Below are 24,021 nucleotides of genomic sequence, written 5' to 3' on the forward strand. Positions count from 1 at the left end.
CTGTATTCCAGGCCTGTTCTAGTTAGTAACTTACAGTAGCTGTATTCCAGGCCTGTTCTAGTTAGTAACTTACAGTAGCTGTATTCCAGGCCTGTTCTAGTTAGTAACTTACAGTAGCTGTATTCCAGGCCTGTTCTAGTTAGTAACTTACAGTAGCTGTATTCCAGGCCTGCTCTAGTTAGTAACTTACAGTAGCTGTATTCCAGGCCTGTTCTAGTTAGTAACTTACAGTAGCTGTATTCCAGGCCTGTTCTAGTTAGTAACTTACAGTAGCTGTTTTCCAGGCCTGTTCTAGTTAGTAACTTACAGTAGCTGTATTCCAGGCCTGTTCTAGTTAGTAACTTACAGTAGCTGTATTCCAGGCCTGTTCTAGTTAGTAACTTACAGTAGCTGTATTCCAGGCCTGTTCTAGTTAGTAACTTACAGTAGCTGTATTCCAGGCCTGTTCTAGTTAGTAACTTACAGTAGCTGTATTCCAGGCCTGTTCTAGTTAGTAACTTACAGTAGCTGTATTCCAGGCCTGTTCTAGTTAGTAACTTACAGTAGCTGTATTCCAGGCCTGTTCTAGTTAGTAACTTACAGTAGCTGTATTCCAGGCCTGTTCTAGTTAGTAACTTACAGTAGCTGTATTCCAGGCCTGTTCTAGTTAGTAACTTACAGTAGCTGTATTCCAGGCCTGTTCTAGTTAGTAACTTACAGTAGCTGTATTCCAGGCCTGTTCTAGTTAGTAACTTACAGTAGCTGTATTCCAGGCCTGTTCTAGTTAGTAACTTACAGTAGCTGTATTCCAGGCCTGTTCTAGTTAGTAACTTACAGTAGCTGTATTCCAGGCCTGTTCTAGTTAGTAACTTACAGTAGCTGTATTCCAGGCCTGTTCTAGTTAGTAACTTACAGTAGCTGTATTCCAGGCCTGTTCTAGTTAGTAACTTACAGTAGCTGTATTCCAGGCCTGTTCTAGTTAGTAACTTACAGTAGCTGTATTCCAGGCCTGTTCTAGTTAGTAACTTACAGTAGCTGTATTCCAGGCCTGTTCTAGTTAGTAACTTACAGTAGCTGTATTCCAGGCCTGTTCTAGTTAGTAACTTACAGTAGCTGTATTCCAGGCCTGTTCTAGTTAGTAACTTACAGTAGCTGTATTCCAGGCCTGTTCTAGTTAGTAACTTACAGTAGCTGTATTCCAGGCCTGTTCTAGTTAGTAACTTACAGTAGCTGTATTCCAGGCCTGTTCTAGTTAGTAACTTACAGTAGCTGTATTCCAGGCCTGTTCTAGTTAGTAACTTACAGTAGCTGTATTCCAGGCCTGTTCTAGTTAGTAACTTACAGTAGCTGTATTCCAGGCCTGTTCTAGTTAGTAACTTACAGTAGCTGTATTCCAGGCCTGTTCTAGTTAGTAACTTACAGTAGCTGTATTCCAGGCCTGTTCTAGTTAGTAACTTACAGTAGCTGTATTCCAGGCCTGTTCTAGTTAGTAACTTACAGTAGCTGTATTCCAGGCCTGTTCTAGTTAGTAACTTACAGTAGCTGTATTCCAGGCCTGTTCTAGTTAGTAACTTACAGTAGCTGTATTCCAGGCCTGTTCTAGTTAGTAACTTACAGTAGCTGTATTCCGACAGAACAGCCGTTATGAAGGCATTATCAAGCAACACAATACAAACAAGTAAAAGCTCTTTGAGGAAAAGTTCATTTTGCTGAACAGAGGGTGAGGTTAAAGAAGAGAGCACTATGAGTTCTCAACCAACAGGATCGTATCAAATCAAACCACAGCCAGTTAGTCTGGAACAATGAGACCTCGAGTTGTACACACACCTGAGAGGGTAGATGGGTCAATCTGTAGGCGTGTGCGAGGCTGAAAGTGTTCCCCAGGGGGTAAGGAGAAAGGTCCTGTCTGTTAATGGAGTAGATTATTAACAAATGGTAGGGGTTAGGGTTAGAGTCAACACTAGGTACACACCCTGTATGGTAGGGGTTAGGGTTAGAGTTAACACTAGGGACACACCCTGCATGGTAGGGGTTAGGGTTAGAGTTAACACTAGGTACACACCCTGTATGGTAGGGGTTAGGGTTAGAGTCAGGGTTAGGGTCAACACTAGGTACACACCCTGTATGGTAGGGGTTAGGGTTAGAGTCAACACTAGGTACACACCCTGTATGGTAGGGGATAGGGTTAGAGTTAACACTAGGTACACACCCTGTATGGTAGGGGTTAGGGTTAGAGTCAGGGTTAGGGTCAACACTAGGTACACACCCTGTATGGTAGGGGTTAGGGTTAGAGTCAACACTAGGTACACACCCTGTATGGTAGGGGTTAGGGTTAGAGTTAACACTAGGTACACACCCTGTATGGTAGGGGTTAGGGTTAGAGTTAACACTAGGTACACACCCTGTATGGTAGGGGTTAGGGTTAGAGTTAACACTAGGTACACACCCTGTATGGTAGGGGTTAGAGTTAGAGTCAACACTAGGTACACACCCTGTATGGTAGGGGTTAGGGTTAGAGTTAACACTAGGTACACACCCTGTATGGTAGTGGTTAGAGTTAACACTAGGTACACACGCTGTATGGTAGCGGCTAGGGTTAACACTAGGTACACACCCTGTATGGTAGGGGTTAGGGTTAACACTAGGTACACACCCTGTATGGTAGGGGTTAGAGTTAACACTAGGTACACACCCTGTATGGTAGGGGTTAGGGTTAGAGTCAACACTAGGTACACACCCTGTATGGTAGGGGTTAGAGTTAACACTAGGTACACACCCTGTATGGTAGGGGTTAGGGTTAGAGTTAACACTAGGTACACACCCTGTATGGTAGGGGTTAGGGTTAGAGTTAACACTAGGTACACACCCTGTATGGTAGGGGTTAGGGTTAGAGTCAACACTAGGTACACACCCTGTATGGTAGGGGTTAGGGTTAGAGTCAACACTAGGTACACACCCTGCATGGTAGGGGTTAGGGTTAACACTAGGTACACACCCTGTATGGTAGGGGTTAGAGTCAACACTAGGTACACACCCTGTATGGTAGGGGTTAGGGTTAGAGTCAACACTAGGTACACACCCTGCATGGTAGGGGTTAGGGTCAACACTAGGTACACACCCTGTATGGTAGGGGTTAGGGTTAGAGTTAACACTAGGTACACACCCTGTATGGTAGCGGTTAGGGTTAGAGTCAACACTAGGTACACACCCTGTATGGTAGGGAATAGGGTTAGAGTCAACACTAGGTACACACCCTGTATGGTAGGGGTTAGGGTTAACACTAGGTACACACCCTGTATGGTAGGGGTTAGAGTCAGGGTTAGAGTTAACACTAGGTACACACCCTGTATGGTAGGGGTTAGGGTTAGGGTCAACACTAGGTACACACCCTGTATGGTAGGGGTTAGGGTTAGAGTCAACACTAGGTACACACCCTGCATGGTAGGGGTTAGGGTTAACACTAGGTACACACCCTGTATGGTAGGGGTTAGAGTCAACACTAGGTACACACCCTGTATGGTAGGGGTTAGGGTTAGAGTCAACACTAGGTACACACCCTGCATGGTAGGGGTTAGGGTCAACACTAGGTACACACCCTGTATGGTAGGGGTTAGGGTTAGAGTTAACACTAGGTACACACCCTGTATGGTAGCGGTTAGGGTTAGAGTCAACACTAGGTACACACCCTGTATGGTAGGGGTTAGGGTTAGAGTCAACACTAGGTACACACCCTGTATGGTAGGGGTTAGGGTTATAGTCAACACTAGGTACACACCCTGTATGGTAGGGGTTAGGGTTAGAGTCAACACTAGGTACACACCCTGCATGGAGGGGTTAGGGTTAACACTAGGTACAAACCCTGTATGGTAGGGGTTAGAGTTAACACTAGGTACACACCCTGTATGGTAGGGGTTAGAGTCAACACTAGGTACACACCCTGTATGGTAGGGGTTAGGGTTAGGGTCAACACTAGGTACACACCCTGTATGGTAGGGGTTAGGGTTAGGGTCAACACTAGGTACACACCCTGTATGGTAGGGGTTAGGGTTAGAGTTAACACTAGGTACACACCCTGTATGGTAGCGGTTAGGGTTAACACTAGGTACACACCCTGTATGGTAGGGGTTAGGGTTAACACTAGGTACACACCCTGTATGGTAGGGGTTAGAGTTAACACTAGGTACACACCCTGTATGGTAGGGGTTAGGGTTAGAGTCAACACTAGGTACACACCCTGTATGGTAGGGGTTAGAGTTAACACTAGGTACACACCCTGTATGGTAGGGGTTAGGGTTAGAGTTAACACTAGGTACACACCCTGTATGGTAGGGGTTAGGGTTAGAGTTAACACTAGGTACACACCCTGTATGGTAGGGGTTAGGGTTAGAGTCAACACTAGGTACACACCCTGTATGGTAGGGGTTAGGGTTAGAGTCAACACTAGGTACACACCCTGCATGGTAGGGGTTAGGGTTAACACTAGGTACACACCCTGTATGGTAGGGGTTAGAGTCAACACTAGGTACACACCCTGTATGGTAGGGGTTAGGGTTAGAGTCAACACTAGGTACACACCCTGCATGGTAGGGGTTAGGGTCAACACTAGGTACACACCCTGTATGGTAGGGGTTAGGGTTAACACTAGGTACACACCCTGTATGGTAGGGGTTAGAGTCAGGGTTAGAGTTAACACTAGGTACACACCCTGTATGGTAGGGGTTAGGGTTAGGGTCAACACTAGGTACACACCCTGTATGGTAGGGGTTAGGGTTAGAGTCAACACTAGGTACACACCCTGCATGGTAGGGGTTAGGGTTAACACTAGGTACACACCCTGTATGGTAGGGGTTAGAGTCAACACTAGGTACACACCCTGTATGGTAGGGGTTAGGGTTGGAGTCAACACTAGGTACACACCCTGCATGGTAGGGGTTAGGGTCAACACTAGGTACACACCCTGTATGGTAGGGGTTAGGGTTAGAGTTAACACTAGGTACACACCCTGTATGGTAGCGGTTAGGGTTAGAGTCAACACTAGGTACACACCCTGTATGGTAGGGGTTAGGGTTAGAGTCAACACTAGGTACACACCCTGTATGGTAGGGGTTAGGGTTATAGTCAACACTAGGTACACACCCTGTATGGTAGGGGTTAGGGTTAGAGTCAACACTAGGTACACACCCTGCATGGAGGGGTTAGGGTTAACACTAGGTACAAACCCTGTATGGTAGGGGTTAGAGTTAACACTAGGTACACACCCTGTATGGTAGGGGTTAGAGTCAACACTAGGTACACACCCTGTATGGTAGGGGTTAGGGTTAGGGTCAACACTAGGTACACACCCTGTATGGTAGGGGTTAGGGTTAGGGTCAACACTAGGTACACACCCTGTATGGTAGGGGTTAGGGTTAGAGTTAACACTAGGTACACACCCTGTATGGTAGCGGTTAGGGTTAACACTAGGTACACACCCTGTATGGTAGGGGTTAGGGTTAACACTAGGTACACACCCTGTATGGTAGGGGTTAGAGTTAACACTAGGTACACACCCTGTATGGTAGGGGTTAGGGTTAGAGTCAACACTAGGTACACACCCTGTATGGTAGGGGTTAGAGTTAACACTAGGTACACACCCTGTATGGTAGGGGTTAGGGTTAGAGTTAACACTAGGTACACACCCTGTATGGTAGGGGTTAGGGTTAGAGTTAACACTAGGTACACACCCTGTATGGTAGGGGTTAGGGTTAGAGTCAACACTAGGTACACACCCTGTATGGTAGGGGTTAGGGTTAGAGTCAACACTAGGTACACACCCTGCATGGTAGGGGTTAGGGTTAACACTAGGTACACACCCTGTATGGTAGGGGTTAGAGTCAACACTAGGTACACACCCTGTATGGTAGGGGTTAGGGTTAGAGTCAACACTAGGTACACACCCTGCATGGTAGGGGTTAGGGTTAACACTAGGTACACACCCTGTATGGTAGGGGTTAGGGTTAGAGTTAAACCTAGGTGCACACCCTGTATGGTAGGGAATATGGTTAGAGTCAACACTAGGTACACACCCTGTATGTTAGGGGTTAGGGTTAACACTAGGTACACACCCTGTATGGTAGGGGTTAGGGTTAGAATCAGGGTTAGAGTTAACACTAGGTACACACCCTGTATGGTAGGGGTTAGGGTTAGGGTCAACACTAGGTACACACCCTGTATAGTAGGGGTTAGGGTTAGAGTTAACACTAGGTACACACCCTGTATGGTAGGGGTTAGGGTTAGAGTCAACACTAGGTACACACCCTGTATGGTAGGGGTTAGGGTTAGAGTCAACGCTAGGTACACACCCTGCATGGTAGGGGTTAGGGTTAACACTAGGTACACACCCTGTATGGTAGGGGTTAGGATTAGAGTTAGCACTAGGTACACACCCTGTATGGTAGGGGTTAGAGTTAGCACTAGGTACACACCCTGTATGGTAGGGGTTAGGGTTAGAGTTAACACTAGGTACACACCCTGTATGGGAGGGGTTAGGGTTAGAGTCAACACTAGGTACACACCCTGTATGGTAGGGGTTAGGGTTAGAGTCAACACTAGGTACACACCCTGCATGGTAGGGGTTAGGGTTAACACTAGGTACACACCCTGTATGGTAGGGGTTAGAGTCAACACTAGGTACACACCCTGTATGGTAGGGGTTAGGGTTAGAGTCAACACTAGGTACACACCCTGCATGGTAGGGGTTAGGGTCAACACTAGGTACACACCCTGTATGGTAGGGGTTAGGGTTAGAGTTAACACTAGGTACACACCCTGTATGGTAGCGGTTAGGGTTAGAGTCAACACTAGGTACACACCCTGTATGGTAGGGAATAGGGTTAGAGTCAACACTAGGTACACACCCTGTATGGTAGGGGTTAGGGTTAACACTAGGTACACACCCTGTATGGTAGGGGTTAGAGTCAGGGTTAGAGTTAACACTAGGTACACACCCTGTATGGTAGGGGTTAGGGTTAGGGTCAACACTAGGTACACACCCTGTATGGTAGGGGTTAGGGTTAGAGTCAACACTAGGTACACACCCTGCATGGTAGGGGTTAGGGTTAACACTAGGTACACACCCTGTATGGTAGGGGTTAGAGTCAACACTAGGTACACACCCTGTATGGTAGGGGTTAGGGTTAGAGTCAACACTAGGTACACACCCTGCATGGTAGGGGTTAGGGTCAACACTAGGTACACACCCTGTATGGTAGGGGTTAGGGTTAGAGTTAACACTAGGTACACACCCTGTATGGTAGCGGTTAGGGTTAGAGTCAACACTAGGTACACACCCTGTATGGTAGGGGTTAGGGTTAGAGTCAACACTAGGTACACACCCTGCATGGAGGGGTTAGGGTTAACACTAGGTACAAACCCTGTATGGTAGGGGTTAGAGTTAACACTAGGTACACACCCTGTATGGTAGGGGTTAGAGTCAACACTAGGTACACACCCTGTATGGTAGGGGTTAGGGTTAGGGTCAACACTAGGTACACACCCTGTATGGTAGGGGTTAGGGTTAGGGTCAACACTAGGTACACACCCTGTATGGTAGGGGTTAGGGTTAGAGTTAACACTAGGTACACACCCTGTATGGTAGCGGTTAGGGTTAACACTAGGTACACACCCTGTATGGTAGGGGTTAGGGTTAACACTAGGTACACACCCTGTATGGTAGGGGTTAGAGTTAACACTAGGTACACACCCTGTATGGTAGGGGTTAGGGTTAGAGTCAACACTAGGTACACACCCTGTATGGTAGGGGTTAGAGTTAACACTAGGTACACACCCTGTATGGTAGGGGTTAGGGTTAGAGTTAACACTAGGTACACACCCTGTATGGTAGGGGTTAGGGTTAGAGTTAACACTAGGTACACACCCTGTATGGTAGGGGTTAGGGTTAGAGTCAACACTAGGTACACACCCTGTATGGTAGGGGTTAGGGTTAGAGTCAACACTAGGTACACACCCTGCATGGTAGGGGTTAGGGTTAACACTAGGTACACACCCTGTATGGTAGGGGTTAGAGTCAACACTAGGTACACACCCTGTATGGTAGGGGTTAGGGTTAGAGTCAACACTAGGTACACACCCTGCATGGTAGGGGTTAGGGTTAACACTAGGTACACACCCTGTATGGTAGGGGTTAGGGTTAGAGTTAAACCTAGGTGCACACCCTGTATGGTAGGGAATATGGTTAGAGTCAACACTAGGTACACACCCTGTATGTTAGGGGTTAGGGTTAACACTAGGTACACACCCTGTATGGTAGGGGTTAGGGTTAGAATCAGGGTTAGAGTTAACACTAGGTACACACCCTGTATGGTAGGGGTTAGGGTTAGGGTCAACACTAGGTACACACCCTGTATAGTAGGGGTTAGGGTTAGAGTTAACACTAGGTACACACCCTGTATGGTAGGGGTTAGGGTTAGAGTCAACACTAGGTACACACCCTGTATGGTAGGGGTTAGGGTTAGAGTCAACGCTAGGTACACACCCTGCATGGTAGGGGTTAGGGTTAACACTAGGTACACACCCTGTATGGTAGGGGTTAGGATTAGAGTTAGCACTAGGTACACACCCTGTATGGTAGGGGTTAGAGTTAGCACTAGGTACACACCCTGTATGGTAGGGGTTAGGGTTAGAGTTAACACTAGGTACACACCCTGTATGGGAGGGGTTAGGGTTAGAGTCAACACTAGGTACACACCCTGCATGGTAGGGGTTAGGGTTAACACTAGGTACAAACCCTGTATGGTAGGGGTTAGAGTTAACACTAGGTACACACCCTGTATGGTAGGGGTTAGAGTCAACACTAGGTACACACCCTGAATGGTAGGGGTTAGGGTTAGGGTCAACACTAGGTACACACCCTGTATGGTAGGGGTTAGGGTTAGGGTCAACACTAGGTAAACACCCTGTATGGTAGGGGTTAGGGTTAGAGTTAACACTAGGTACACACCCTGTATGGTAGGGGTTAGGGTTAGAGTCAGGGTTAGGGTCAACACTAGGTACACACCCTGTATGGTAGGGGTTAGGGTTAGAGTCAACACTAGGTACACACCCTGTATGGTAGGGGTTAGGGTTAGAGTCAACACTAGGTACACACCCTGTATGGTAGGGGTTAAGGTTAGGGTCAACACTAGGTACACACCCTGTATGGTAGGGGTTAGGGTTAGTGTCAACACTAGGTACACACCCTGTATGGTAGGGGTTAGGGTTAGAGTTAACACTAGGTACACACCCTGTATGGTAGGGGTTAGGGTTAGAGTCAACACTAGGTACACGCCCTGTATGGTAGGGGTTAGAGTCAACACTAGGTACACACCCTGTATGGTAGGGGTTAGGGTTAGGGTCAACACTAGGTACACACCCTGTATGGTAGGGGTTAGGGTCAACACTAGGTACACACCCTGTATGGTAGGGGTTAGGGTTAGAGTCAACACTAGGTACACACCCTGTATGGTAGGGGTTAGGGTCAACACTAGGTACACACCCTGTATGGTAGGGGTTAGGGTTAGAGTCAACACTAGGTACACACCCTGTATGGTAGGGGTTAGGGTCAACACTAGGTATACACTCTGTATGGTAGGGGTTAGGGTTAGAGTTAACACTAGGTACACACCCTGTATGGTAGGGGTTAGGGGTTAGGGTCAACACTAGGTACACACCCTGTATGGTAGGGGTTAGGGTTAGAGTCAACACTAGGTACACACCCTGCATGGTAGGGGTTAGGGTTAGGGTCAACACTAGGTACACACCCTGTATGGTAGGGGTTAGAGTTAACACTAGGTACACACCCTGTATGGTAGGGGTTAGGGTTAGAGTTAACACTAGGTACACACCCTGTATGGTAGGGGTTAGGGTCAACACTAGGTACACACCCTGTATGGTAGGGGTTAGAGTTAACACTAGGTACACACCCTGTATGGTAGGGGTTAGGGTCAACACTAGGTACACACCCTGTATGGTAGGGGTTAGGGTTAGAGTCAACACTAGGTACACACCCTGTATGGTAGGGGTTAGGGTCAACACTAGGTACACACCCTGTATGGTAGGGGTTAGGGTTAGAGTCAACACTAGGTACACACCCTGTATGGTAGGGGTTAGGGTCAACACTAGGTATACACTCTGTATGGTAGGGGTTAGGGTTAGAGTTAACACTAGGTAAACACCCTGTATGGTAGTGTTTAGAGTCAACACTAGGTACACACCCTGTATGGTAGGGGTTAGGGTCAGAGTCAACACTAGGTACACACCCTGTATGGTAGGGGTTAGGGTTAGAGTCAACACTAGGTACACACCCTGCATGGTAGGGGTTAGGGTTAGGGTCAACACTAGGTACACACCCTGTATGGTAGGGGTTAGAGTTAACACTAGGTACACACCCTGTATGGTAGGGGTTAGGGTTAGAGTTAACACTAGGTACACACCCTGTATGGTAGGGGTTAGGGTCAACACTAGGTACACACCCTGTATGGTAGGGGTTAGAGTTAACACTAGGTACACACCCTGTATGGTAGGGGTTAGAGTCAACACTAGGTACACACCCTGTATGGTAGGGGTTAGAGTCAACACTAGGTACACACCCTGTATGGTAGGGGTTAGGGTTAGGGTCAACACTAGGTACACACCCTGTATGGTTGGGGTTAGGGTCAACACTAGGTACACACCCTGTATGGTAGGGGTTAGGGTTAGAGTTAACACTAGGTACACACCCTGTATGGTAGGGGTTAGGGTTAGAGTCAACACTAGGTACACACCCTGTATGGTAGGGGTTAGAGTTAACACTAGGTACACCCTGTATGGTAGGGGTTAGGGTTAGGGTCAACACTAGGTACACACCCTGTATGGTAGGGGTTAGAGTCAACACTAGGTACACACCCTGTATGGTAGGGGTTAGGGTTAGGGTCAACACTAGGTACACACCCTGTATGGTAGGGGTTAGGGTTAACACTAGGTACACACCCTGTATGGTAGGGGTTAGGGTTAACACTAGGTACACACCCTGTATGGTAGGGGTTAGGGTTAGAGTTAACACTAGGTACACACCCTGTATGGTAGGGGTTAGGGTTAGAGTCAACACTAGGTACACACCCTGTATGGTAGGAGTAAGGGTTAGGGTCAACACTAGGTACACACCCTGTATGGTAGGGGTTAGGGTTAGAGTCAACACTAGGTACACACCCTGTATGGTAGGGGTTAGGGTTAACACTAGGTTATACATTGCATACAGTACTAACAATGTCTTTAACATCACACACACACTCTCTGTCCTTACTCACACACACTCACACCCTCTGTCCTTACTAACACACACAAACACACGTGCGCACTCACACACACAAACACATTCTCTGTCCTTACTGACACACTCACTCATGCACACAAACACACACATCAAAATAGAGCCCTCCTTCCCTCTCACCTGTCTTTCTAAGGGGTTGGTAGGTGTAGGGGTTGAGGGTATGGGTGAAGATATGGATGAGGGTGGGGTTGAGGGTGAAGGTTGGATGGGGGTGTCTATTGGAGGTGTCTGTCTCCCCCCTTCCTCCATATCACCCAATAGCTCCACTCTCCCCTCCTCCCCTCCCTCTCTCCCCTCCTCCCCTCCATCTCTCTCCTCCTCCTCTCCTTTCTGTCGTCTGAGAGTCTCTATGTGTCTGTTCCTCCTCCTCTCGTCTCGAACACTGAGCATCTCCTCAAAGTCCAGCTGGAGCATCTCGGCGCTGTAATACACACAAATAATGAATTGCTGTTCTCCCTAGTATCTCTACAGAGAAGTGAACTGTGAAGTGTGTGTGTGTGTGTGCCTGTGTGTGAGCGTGTGATAACAGGTGTTTGACCTCTGACCTGGTGATGCTTGGAGCATTGTCATTGGTGGGTTGGTTTCCGGGGGTGTGTCGGGGAGAAAGGTCGTTTCCAGGTGAAAGGTCGTTTCCAGGTGAAAGGTCATTGTCGGGGTCAGTGCTGCTATAGCTCCTCTCCTTCCTCCTCCTCTCCCTTTCCACTTCCTCTTCATCCTCCACTGTCCACTGGCGGGCAAGCCTACACAGACCCACACAGTTTAACACTAGTGACCTAGGCTACTACAGGGACTTTTGAGGTTCTCATTAGATTTAAATAAGGCTTTATAACCACAACATGCTTCATAAATCATCTGCATGAAGATGCAGTAGTATGAACAGCTGATGACAGGGTTAGGGACAACAACTCTCTTTGTAGGGTGCGCTCTGTGTGACATGCTGTCTAAGATGGTACTCTGTGTGACATGCTGTCTGAGATGGTACTCTGTGTGACATGCTGTCTAAGATGGTACTCTGTGTGACATGCTGTCTGAGATGGTACTCTGTGTGACATGCTGTCTAAGATGGTACTCTGTGTGACATGCTGTCTGAGATGGTACTCTGTGTGACATGCTGTCTGAGATGGTACTCTGTGACATGCTGTCTAAGATGGTACTCTCTGTGACATGCTGTCTAAGATGGTACTCTGTGTGACATGCTGTCTGAGATGGTACTCTGTGTGACATGCTGTCTGAGATGGTACTCTGTGTGACATGCTGTCTGAGATGGTACTCTGTGTGACATGCTGTCTGAGATGGTACTCAGACAGGGGTCTAAAAAAACTATATGGAATTGTTTTAAGAAGGTCATACCAAGGATAATTTTGCTATTTGATTTACAATTTTAAGACCCCTAGAAGTATCAAAGAAAAACAATTTGATGATTTGGCCTTTCTACTATTAGCCCATACAAAACGCATTGAATAACAGATTCACTACATGGAACATCAGATAGCAAACAATGGAAGGGAAGTTTGTTCTGAAGTGTCTGTCCTATATCTGAGAGATATAAGACACATCAACACTATAATTATTTTTACATGTCGGGTCACCATATATACTGTACTTCCACTCATTTTTTCAACTGCTACTAGGGGACCTTCAGACAGGCTACCCTAGGGCGGCAGGGTAGCCTAGTTGTTAGAGTGTTGGACTAGTAACCGGAAGGTTGCAAGTTCAAATCCCCGAGCTGACAAGGTACAAATCTGTCGTTCTGCCCCTGAACAGGCAGTTAACCCACTGTTCCCAGGCCGTCATCGAAAATAAGAATTTGTTCTTAACTGACTTGCCTGGTTAAATAAAAAAATAAAAGTATTGTGGGGCCTGTGGGCATCTTAGAGCAAAACAACCACCATGTACAGTGTTTGTGAGAGTCTCACCTTTCCATTTAGGTTTTAGGGTTATTAGTATGTATCCCAAACTGTTGGGACGCTACAGACAGAAGTTGGTAGATCGGCTATACCGACTTCAGACGAGTCCCACGAAGCCTATGAGGGTCAGACACTGCTCTAGCGCCATCACCTTTCATCGCAGATGCAGAAGCACGACATGGGTGGATGCAGTGGATTGAGACGGATCTCATCCAGATATCTTTAGCTTCGACTGACTTTAGGGGGTTAACAACAGCAACATCACAGGACCCACACAACATCCACCTCAATCCAATCCGTCATCTGATCAGCTTTCACTTTCCTTATCAATATCATGATCAACGACAGCAGTCACAAACCTCGGAAGACCATTCACTATTTACAAAAACAAACAACATTCTGTTCTACCCATCTAAATCATCATTGATGTATGATTCACAGCGAAAACAGGTATCTATTAGTGTATCGGTTATCGTTACAATCCTGACAGAAAGTCACCACAAACTAAAGCCTCATGCCCACCAGACACATCAAACTCTTTGTGTTCTGGTGGAAGTCATTCATTGTCAATAGAGCAGTCCAACACGCTACATTGGGGGCACCGCACTAGGCTGCGGTGCGTTCTGGTGGAAGTCATTCATTGTCAATAGAGCAGTCCAACACGCTACATTGGGGGTACCGCAATAGGCTGCGATGCGTTCTGGTGGAAGTCATTCATTGTCAATAGAGCAGTCCAACACGCTACATTGGGGGCACCGCACTAGGCTGCGGTGCGTTCTGTGTACTTGCATGCGTTCAATGTTTTCACATTTCTTTACCAGGCGGTGATACACATTGACTCCAACTAGCTTTCAGCTAGTTACAAAGTAAAGCACATATATTTAAAGTACGGAAAATGTGGGACAACCGGCAAAACAACACGCATATACATCTGGTGAACATCAGGTGTAAACCAGCTCTTACCGGGACAGAGCCGACCAGTTCTTCCGGATGATGGACATGGCAGCTGGGGTCCCAGTCAAGTTGAGGCCGGCTGGGAGGAAATTTAGTCGGGTAAAGCGTCTGAGGCACTTTGCTGAGTGGCTGTCAGAGTCGAATCAGTCAGCGGAACGGAATTATAGTCCACCTTTACCCTGCTAGATCACATGACCTAACTAACTACCTGGGAGAGAGAGAGGGACAGAGGGTGGTAATGTTTTGGATCTTGTCCATATATAGTTATGAAGGCAGTTCCCTTCTAATAGCTGTAGGTCAGGTGAATATAGACAGGAACACCCAACAGAGAGATATAAGGGCATTCAGTTTGTCTAATATACTTCATCTTTCTACTTCTCCAGTTGTGCCCTGCATGCAGCCTGTCCTACTGTTAGGGATAGGGTTACCTATACTACTGTTAGTGAGCTGAAGAAGGCAAAGACCAGGTACAGTCAGGAACATCTTTGATGTATTTAATAATGCTGAACTGTACAGAGTCTTTCAGTGTGACTGAGTCACTGTTTGTTCTAAAGGCCTGTGTGTGTATGTGTGTGTGTATGTGTGTGTGTGTGTGTATATGTGTGTTTGTTCTACAGATCTGTATAAGACCACACCTTCACCTAAAGACAGACAAGTATACTGGACTTTACTCATAGCAATCTTACCTACAACCGTGTGTGTTTGTTCTACAGATCTGTATAAGACCACACCTTCACCTAAAGACAGACAAGTGTACTGGACTTTACTCATAACAATCTTACCTACAACCGTGTGTGTGTGTCTTCAGTGTGATTATGTAATTCGTCAGCACTCTTCCTCCTATTTCTAACAAAGGACCACACAGACACAAACACGAACCTTAAACCTACAGAGAGCAAGAGACACACGCACACACACACACACACACACACACACACACACACACACACACACACACACACACACACACACACACACACACACACACACACACACACACACACCAAAGGCTATTTGCATCAGAAAAGATGAGTGGGAAAGCTACAGGAAGAGAGTCAGAGTCCTTGAACTGATAAGAGTCTAAGCTCTGTCTAAGATGGGGGTACTACTAAACTATATATATATTTTTTTTTCATTTATTTTTGGCACAAAGCAGTCTCTCAGACGAGTCTTGTGACCTGTTTGTAAGTAGATATCTCTAGCTTAAACTGATGGATTTTTATGGGTATATTTGATTATGCTAATTCGATTTCCTCGGGGGTTAGTGTTCTAGTGTTTTAGTGTTCTCTAGAGAAGTGCTTTACAGTCATGTAAAACACACAGAGATCATAACGGCATTTAACTGCCTTAAAGCATACAACTTGACTTTCAATAGACCGATATGAACTGTGTGCATGACGTCATTGTTTGATTGTCATTTGACTATTTACTTAGATTCGATTTGATAGAAGACCTGCGAGCACACACACACACACACACACACACACACACACACACACACACACACACACACACACACACACACACACACACACACACACACACACACACACACACACACACACACACACACACACACACACACACACACACACACACACACACACACACACACACACACACACACACACACACACACACACACACACACACACACACACACACACAACACACACACACACACACACACACACACACACACACACACACACACACACACACACACACACACACACACACACACACACACACACACACACACACACACACACACACACACACATACAGACAGACACACAGACACACAGAGAGAGAGAGAGATCTCTCGCCTAAACTGACAGATTTTTATGGGGATGTTTTAATTATGCTAATTAAATTTCGTAGGGGAAACACATATACAGAGAGAGAAAAAAAGAGAGGTGCTATGACTTTTTAGGAGTTTCTATGGGTGTGTTGCTATGAGTTGCTATGGGTTGCTATGGGTTTCTATGGGTTGCTATGGGTTTCTATGGGTTGATATGAGTTTCTATGGGTTGATATGAGTTGCTATGAGTTTCTATGGGTGTGTTGCTATGGGTTGCAATGGTATGCATTGCTATGAGTTTCTATGAGTTTCTATGGATTGGTATTAGTTGGGGAGGACAGCAGGCAGGCTCAGGTCAGGCAGAGGTTGGTAATCCAGAGGTGGAGCAAAGGTACAGGACAGCAGGCAGGCTCAGGGTCAGGGACAGGCAGAGTGGTCAGGCAGGCAGGCTCAGGGTCAGGGACAGGCAGAGTGGTCAGGCAGGCAGGGTCAGGGACAGGCAGAGTGGTCAGGCAGGCAGGCTCAGGGTCAAGGACAGGCAGAGTGCTCAGGCAGGCAGGGTCAGGGACAGACTGTGGTCAGGCAGGCAGGGTCAGGGACAGGCAGTGGTCAGGCAGGTAGGCTCAGGGACAGGCAGAGTCGTCAGGCAGGGTCAGGGACAGGCAGAGTGGTCAGGCAAATCAAATCAAATGTATTTATATAGCCCTTCGTACATCAGCTGATATCTCAAAGTGCTGTACAGAAACCCAGCCTAAAACCCCAAACAGCAAGCAATGCGGGTGTAGAAGCACAGTGGCTAGGAAAAACTCCCTAGAAAGGCCAAAACCTAGGAAGAAACCTAGAGAGGAACCAGGCTATGTGGGGTGGCCTGTCCTCTTCTGGCTGTGCCGGGTGGAGATTATAACAGAACATGGCCAAGATGTCCAAATGTTCATAAATGACCAGCATGGTCAAATAACAATAATCACAGGCAGAACAGTTGTAACTGGAGCAGCAGCACAGCCAGGTGGACTGGGGACAGCAAGGAGTCATCATGCCAGGTAGTCCTGAGGCATGGTCCTAGGGCTCAGGTCCTGCGAGAGAGAGAGAAAAAGAGAGAGAATTAGAGAGAGCATACTTCAATTCACACAGGACACCGGATAGGACAGGAGAAGTACTCCAGATAGGGTCAGGGACAGGCCGAGTGGTCAGGTACAGGGTTAGTACAGGCAGAGTGGTCAGGTAGGCTCAGGGTCAGGGACCGGCAGAGTGGTCAGGTACAGGGTCAGGGACCGGCAGAGTGGTCAGGTAGGCTCAGGGTCAGGGTCAGGGACAGGCAGAGTGGTCAGGTACAGGGTCAGGACAGGCAACGTTCAAAACCCAGGAGGATGAGAAAAGAGAAACTGGAAAAATCAGGAGCTGAGACACAAAATGCTGGTAGGCTTAAACAAACAAGACGAACTGGCAACAGACAGACAACACAGGTAATTATTTATTTTTTGTACATGTTTTCAAGCCCTTATTTTTGGCACAAAGCAGTCTCTCAGACGAGTCTTGTGAGACCTGTTTGTAAGTAGATATTTAAAAATCCTGGATTTTTATGGGTATATTTGATTATGCTAATTCGATTTCCTCGGGGGTTAGTGTTCTAGTGTTTTAGTGTTCTCTAGAGAAGTGCTTTACAGTCATGTAAAACACACAGAGATCATAACGGCATTTAACTGCCTTAAAGCATACAACTTGACTATCAATAGACCGATATGAACTGTGTGCATGACGTCATTGTTTGATTGTCATTTGACTATTTACTTAGATTAGATTTGATAGAAGACCTGCGAGCACACACACACACACACACACACACACACACACACACACACACACACACACACACACACACACACACACACACACACACACACACACACACACACACACACACACACACACACAGAGAGAGAGAGAGATCTCTAGCTTAAACTGACAGATTTTTATGGGGATGTTTTAATTATGCTAATTTGATTTCATAGGTGAAACACATATCAAATAAAATCAAATCAAATGTATTTATATAGCCCTTCGTACATCAGCTGATATCTCAAAGTGCTGTACAGAAACCCAGCCTAAAACCCCAAACAGCAAGCAATGCAGGTGTAGAAGCACAGTGGCTAGGAAAAACTCCCTAGAAAGGCCAAAACCTAGGAAGAAACCTAGAGAGGAACCAGGCTATGTGGGGTGGCCAGTCCTCTTCTGGCTGTGCCGGGTGGAGATTTAAACAGAACATGGCCAAGATGTTCAAAATTACCAGCATGGTCGAATAATAATAAGGCAGAACAGTTGAAACTGGAGCAGCAGCACAGTCAGGTGGACTGGGGACAGCAAGGAGTCATCATGTCAGGTAGTCCTGGGGCATGGTCCTAGGGCTCAGGTCAGATGAAACTGGAGCAGCAGCACGGCCAGGTGGACTGGGGACAGCAAGGAGTCATCATGTCAGGCAGTACTGGGGCATGGTCCTAGGGCTCAGGTCGTCCGAGAGAGAGAAAGAAAGAGAAGGAGAGAATTAGAGAACGCACACTTAGATTCACACAGGACACCGAATAGGACAGGAGAAGTACTCCAGATATAACAAACTGACCCTAGCCCCCCGACACATAAACTACTGCAGCATAAGTACTGGAGGCTGAGACAGGAGGGGTCATACAGAGAGAGGAAAAAAAGATAGAGGTGCTATGACTTTTTAGGAGTTTCTATGGGTTGCTATGAGTTGCTATGGGTTGATATGAGTTGCTATGAGTTTCTATGGGTTGCTATTAGTTTCTATGTGTTTCTATGGGTTGCTATGAGTTGCTATGGGTTGCTACTAGTTTCTATGGGTTGCTATTAGTTGGGGATTATGGCAGGCAGGCTCAGGCCAGGCAGAGGTCTGTAATCCAGAGGTGAAGCAAAGGTACAGGACAGCAGGCAGGCTCAGGGTCAGGGACAGGCAGAGTGGTCAGGCATGCAGGCTCAGGGTCAGGGTCAGGGACAGGCAGAGTGGTCAGGCAGGTAGGCTCAGGGTCAGGGACAGGCAGAGTGGTCAGGCAGGCAGGCTCAGGGTCAGGGACAGGCAGAGTGGTCAGACAGGTAGGCTCAGGGTCAGGGTCAGGGACAGGGAGAGTGGTCAGGTGGGCGGGTACATGGTCAGGACAGTTAACGATCAAAAACCAGGAGGATGAGAAAAGAGAAACTGGAAAAGCAGGAGCTGAGACACAAAAGGCTGGTAGGCTTGAACAAACAAGACGAACTGGCAACAGACAGACAGATAACACAGGTATAAGTACACAGGGGATAACGGGGAAGATGGGCGACACCTGGGGAGTGGTGGTTACAATCACAAAGACAGGTGAAACAGGTCACGGCATGACAGTACTCCCCCCCCTTTTAGGGACGTCCACCTGGGCGGATACCTGGTTGACTGGGGTGCCAGCGATGAAAGTCGGCGATGTGGGCCGTGTCCAGGATGTCTTTAGCGAGAACCCAGCTCCTCTCCACCGGGCCATAACCCTCCCTGTCAACCAGGTACTGGAAACCCCTGGCCAGTGGTCGAACCCTCATGAGGTATCTCACCATGTACACTGGCTGGCCATCGATGACACGGGGGGAGGGATGGGCCTAGAAACAGAAGACAAGGGGCAGTCAGAAATGGTTTTGACTCGAGACACAGAAAAGGTAGGAAGGGGCAACAGAGGATGAACAGCGGAGGGGCAAATGATCTTGTAGCGGGGGGGATAGATTCTTAGATACTGGTTGGTGCTGCGGAAGCGAAGTGGCCCAGGCCTTACTGAACCCCTCCCAGAGGACCTGCTACTGTTCTGTGAAGGGAGTAGTACACAGCGTTGTACAAGATCTTCAGTTTCTTGGCAATTTCTCACGTGGAATAGTCTTCATTTCTCAGAAAAAGAATAGACTAAGGAGTTTCAGAAGAAAGTACTTTGTTTCTGGACATTTTGAGATGTAATCGAACCCACAAATGCTGATGCTCCAGATACTCAACTAGTCTAAAGGCCAGTTTTATTGCTTCTTTAATCAGCACAGTTTTCAGTTTTGCTAACATAATTTCTAATGATCACTTAGCCTTTTAAAATAATAAACTTGGAACACAACGTGCCATTGGAACACAGGAGTGATGGTTGCTGATAATGGGCCTCTGTACTTGGATTAGCTAACACAACGTACCATTGGAACACAGGAGTGATGGTTGCTGATAATGGGCCTCTGTACTTGGATTAGCTAACACAACGTACCATTGGAACACAGGAGTGATGGTTGCTGATAATGGGCCTCTGTACTTGGATTAGCTAACACAACGTGCCATTGGAACACAGGAGTGATGGTTGCTGATAATGGGCCTCTGTACTTGGATTAGCTAACACAACGTGCCATTGGAACACAGGAGTGATGGTTGCTGATAATGGGCCTCTGTACTTGGATTAGCTAACACAACGTGCCATTGGAACACAGGAGTGATGGTTGCTGATAATGGGCCTCTGTACTTGGATTAGCTAACACAACGTACCATTGGAACACAGGAGTGATGGTTGCTGATAATGGGCCTCTGTACTTGGATTAGCTAACACAACGTGCCATTGGAACACAGGAGTGATGGTTGCTGATAATGGGCCTCTGTACTTGGATTAGCTAACACAACGTGCCATTGGAACACAGGAGTGATGGTTGCTGATAATGGGCCTCTGTACTTGGATTAGCTAACACAACGTGCCATTGGAACACAGGAGTGATGGTTGCTGATAATGGGCCTCTGTACTTGGATTAGCTAACACAACGTGCCATTGGAACACAGGAGTGATGGTTGCTGATAATGGGCCTCTGTACTTGGATTAGCTAACACAACGTGCCATTGGAACACAGGAGTGATGGTTGCTGATAATGGGCCTCTGTACTTGGATTAGCTAACACAACGTACCATTGGAACACAGGAGTGATGGTTGCTGATAATGGGCCTCTGTACTTGGATTAGCTAACACAACGTACCATTGGAACACAGGAGTGATGGTTGCTGATAATGGGCCTCTGTACTTGGATTAGCTAACACAACGTGCCATTGGAACACAGGAGTGATGGTTGCTGATAATGGGCCTCTGTACTTGGATTAGCTAACACAACGTGCCATTGGAACACAGGAGTGATGGTTGCTGATAATGGGCCTCTGTACGCCTATGTAGATATTCCACAAAAAAATCTGCCTTTTCCAGCTACAATAGTCATTTACAACATTAACAATGTCTACACTGTATTTCTGATAAATTTGATGTTATTTTAATGGCCCAAAAATGTGCTTTTCTTTCAAAAACAAGGAAATGTCTAAGTGACCCAAAACTTTTGAACGGTAGGGTATATTATCATGCATTTCACACATATTACCCAGATTCTGACTGTTAGCACTTTATGGTCTATAGGAGCTTCCCACCAGAATGGGTTTTAGGTGAGGCAGATGGACCTGTAGGGTTAGGGTTAGGGTAGGGTTAGGGTTAGAGTTAGGGGGTTAGGGTTAGGGTGAGGGTTAGGGTTAGGGTTTAGGGTTAGGGGTTAGGGTTAGGGTTAGGTTTCTAGTTTTGAGTCGGTTGATCCACTTCCATCTCTGACACGTGGAAACCGGAGGGGGGAAGGGAGGGGGTGCACTCCACATCATATGCGCGTAGGCCGGAGGGGTCTGGGCGCAGCCGGCCAAAGTTGTAGGCCCCATGGTTGCCCACTTGTAGATTAACCCGTTGGTTGGGTTTAAAGACGGTCTGTCTGTAGGGTTAGAGTTAGGTATAGTTTTTGGAATGGTTAAGGTTAGGGTTAAGGTTTAGGGTAAGGTATATTTTTTTGAATGGTTAGGGTTAGGGTTAAGGTTAGGGTTAGGGTTAGGGTTAAGGTTAGGTATGGGTTTTAGAGTGGTTAGGGTTAGGGTTAGGGTTAGGGTAAGGTATAGTTTTTAGAGTGGTTAAGGTTAGGTTTAGGTAGGTCTGTCAACTCGACGTAGGATCAGGCAAAACCCTTGAGTTGCGTACCTTATGCAGGTCCGGTCCTCGGTTGGTTGCCTTGTGTCCATGTCGAGTGGTATGGTCATGATGTCTAGGTCCGCTTATCAAAGGAAGTGGAAAGCAGTGCAACCTAGGAGTTTATTCCCCATCGGATCCTTCTTTTTTAGCTCCACGTTGTCTATGTATTTACTTCTGTGTTCGTCAGTCTTTTGGTCCTGGATGTTTTCAATCTTGTGTGTAATTAGGAGTTATTCCCTTCCAGGATCCTAACTCTGAATTAACCCATGTCTAGTCGAATCCAGCTGGTCTGTATGGGTATACTCGGCGTAGGATCAGGGTTAGGGTTAGGGTTAGGGGTTAGGGGTTAGGGTTAGGGTTAGGTTGTTTGGTGGAGCAAACAAAGAGACAAGGAGGAAGGCAGGAGAGAGAAGCTATGAGCAGCAGACCAAGACGCGACTGTGGGCTTTGGTCCAAGCAGAATATTGTGCGGCTAGACCGGCATTTCAAGACTGTACATGCACTTAAGTCCGGTATTATGGAATGGACAAATGCTATGCATTTTAGCCGGTTTTCGACTGAGCGACAGCAGCCCGAATCAGGGCAGTATATGCAGCCTGACAACGGTGTTGAACCGCGGCCAGAGGACCCTGTGATTTTGCAGTGTTTTGAAAGTGAGTTGTCTGTGGAGCAGCAGCTGGTGGACGAGGGTGAGCAGCAGCTGGTGGACGAGGGTGAGCAGACGGCAGGTGTGTCGGCGGCGGTGCAGCCAACCAGTCAGGTCGGTAGTGAACCGTGCAAGCTGCGTCGTGGCGACTTCCACGGAGAGCGAGAGTGATGAAGACGGCGGTGTGCCGTCCAGAAATGAGGTTTTGAGTAATGCAATTTTGACTCAATATGAACACTATATTACGGTTATAAACCCTTCAGTTAAACTAATTGACAATAGTATATCCCGAGTACGGGAATTCCTCCGCATTATGTCAGAGGGCAAGGCCGATGATGGACTGTGTTTTCTGGATAACTATAGATGTGTTTCTGAGTGGTATGGTCAATGTGACGACCGTGATTTGGCACCATCCACGTAAAAAATTTACCGAGCCGATGTTCGAGGTTTCCTGAATTATCTTATTCAGTTCCGGCCAAATGGTATGCAAGCTAAGGTCGTTGGAATTCGAAAGATGTTACTCTGCTTGGCGAAGATGGACAGGGACTCGCGGCAGAGCCAGGCAACGCATAGGGCAAAATTCCGCCAACGCTGCAGGGACGAGGTGCTCAGCGCTGCGGAGTCAAAACGCTTTGTTGAGCTAAGCAATCAAGCCATTCCTTCAGTTCTCAGTAGGCTGGAGGAACGTGCCACATGCTCTGACAGGCGTAGGTTTGCAGCTCTCATGTCCAGCCGGTTGGCCATATTTAATGGCACTCGACGATCCCCAGTCACCATGTTTAGTGAGAGTGATTTTACTGAAGTAACTCCGGAAGGTGGGGGTTATCAGATGTGCGTTGTGAGCCACAAAACAAACTATAGCTTCGGGGAGTGCAGAATTGTTATATGTCAGGAGGAATACACTTGGCTTAAACGATTCCATCAAATCAGGCCTCATCTGAGTGGAATGACCTCAGACACAGAACTCTTCTTTTTCACATCCTGCGGTCAACCGTACGGTAATCTGTGTGAGTATGTGGGGCAAATCTTTGCAGAGTTTGGCATTGGAAGTAAAGTGACCTTAGGTACAATTCGACGCAGTGTTGCCACATTGAACTTTAACCAAGGTTCGGTTACAGACCGGGGAACTGTTGCTGACCATATGTGTCACTCTCTGGAAACGCAGGCACGGCACTACCGGTACCATAATTTGTCCAAAAATGCCAGGCGGGCCCGGACACTGATTGAGGGACAAATCAATCCATGATTAATAACTGATTAAATAAAGCATATTTGTTTGAAATTCACCCTTGTATTTGTGTCATTATGCATTAAAATTATAAAAAATGTGTTTCATTTTGGGTTACCAGGTGCCTATTTTCAAT

General features: G+C 47.0%; 1 protein-coding gene across 1 annotated transcript in view; it reads right to left on the minus strand.

Moving 5' to 3' along the window:
• Positions 1-14,384, minus strand: part of lad1 (ladinin) — an 85,565-nt gene extending 71,181 nt beyond the window's left edge. Inside the window, exons 1-3 of the mRNA XM_031794924.1 lie at positions 14,194-14,384; positions 11,869-12,063; positions 11,444-11,744 (exon numbers count right to left, since the gene is read on the minus strand). Of these exons, the coding sequence (XP_031650784.1) occupies positions 11,444-11,744; positions 11,869-12,063; positions 14,194-14,231 (534 nt within the window). The 5' untranslated portion in view covers positions 14,232-14,384. The remainder of the gene's footprint in view (positions 1-11,443; positions 11,745-11,868; positions 12,064-14,193) is intronic.
• Positions 14,385-24,021: the final 9,637 nt, after the last annotated feature.

This window comes from Oncorhynchus kisutch, linkage group LG17, assembly GCF_002021735.2.
Source record: "Oncorhynchus kisutch isolate 150728-3 linkage group LG17, Okis_V2, whole genome shotgun sequence".
Classification (NCBI taxonomy): Eukaryota; Metazoa; Chordata; class Actinopteri; order Salmoniformes; family Salmonidae; genus Oncorhynchus; species Oncorhynchus kisutch.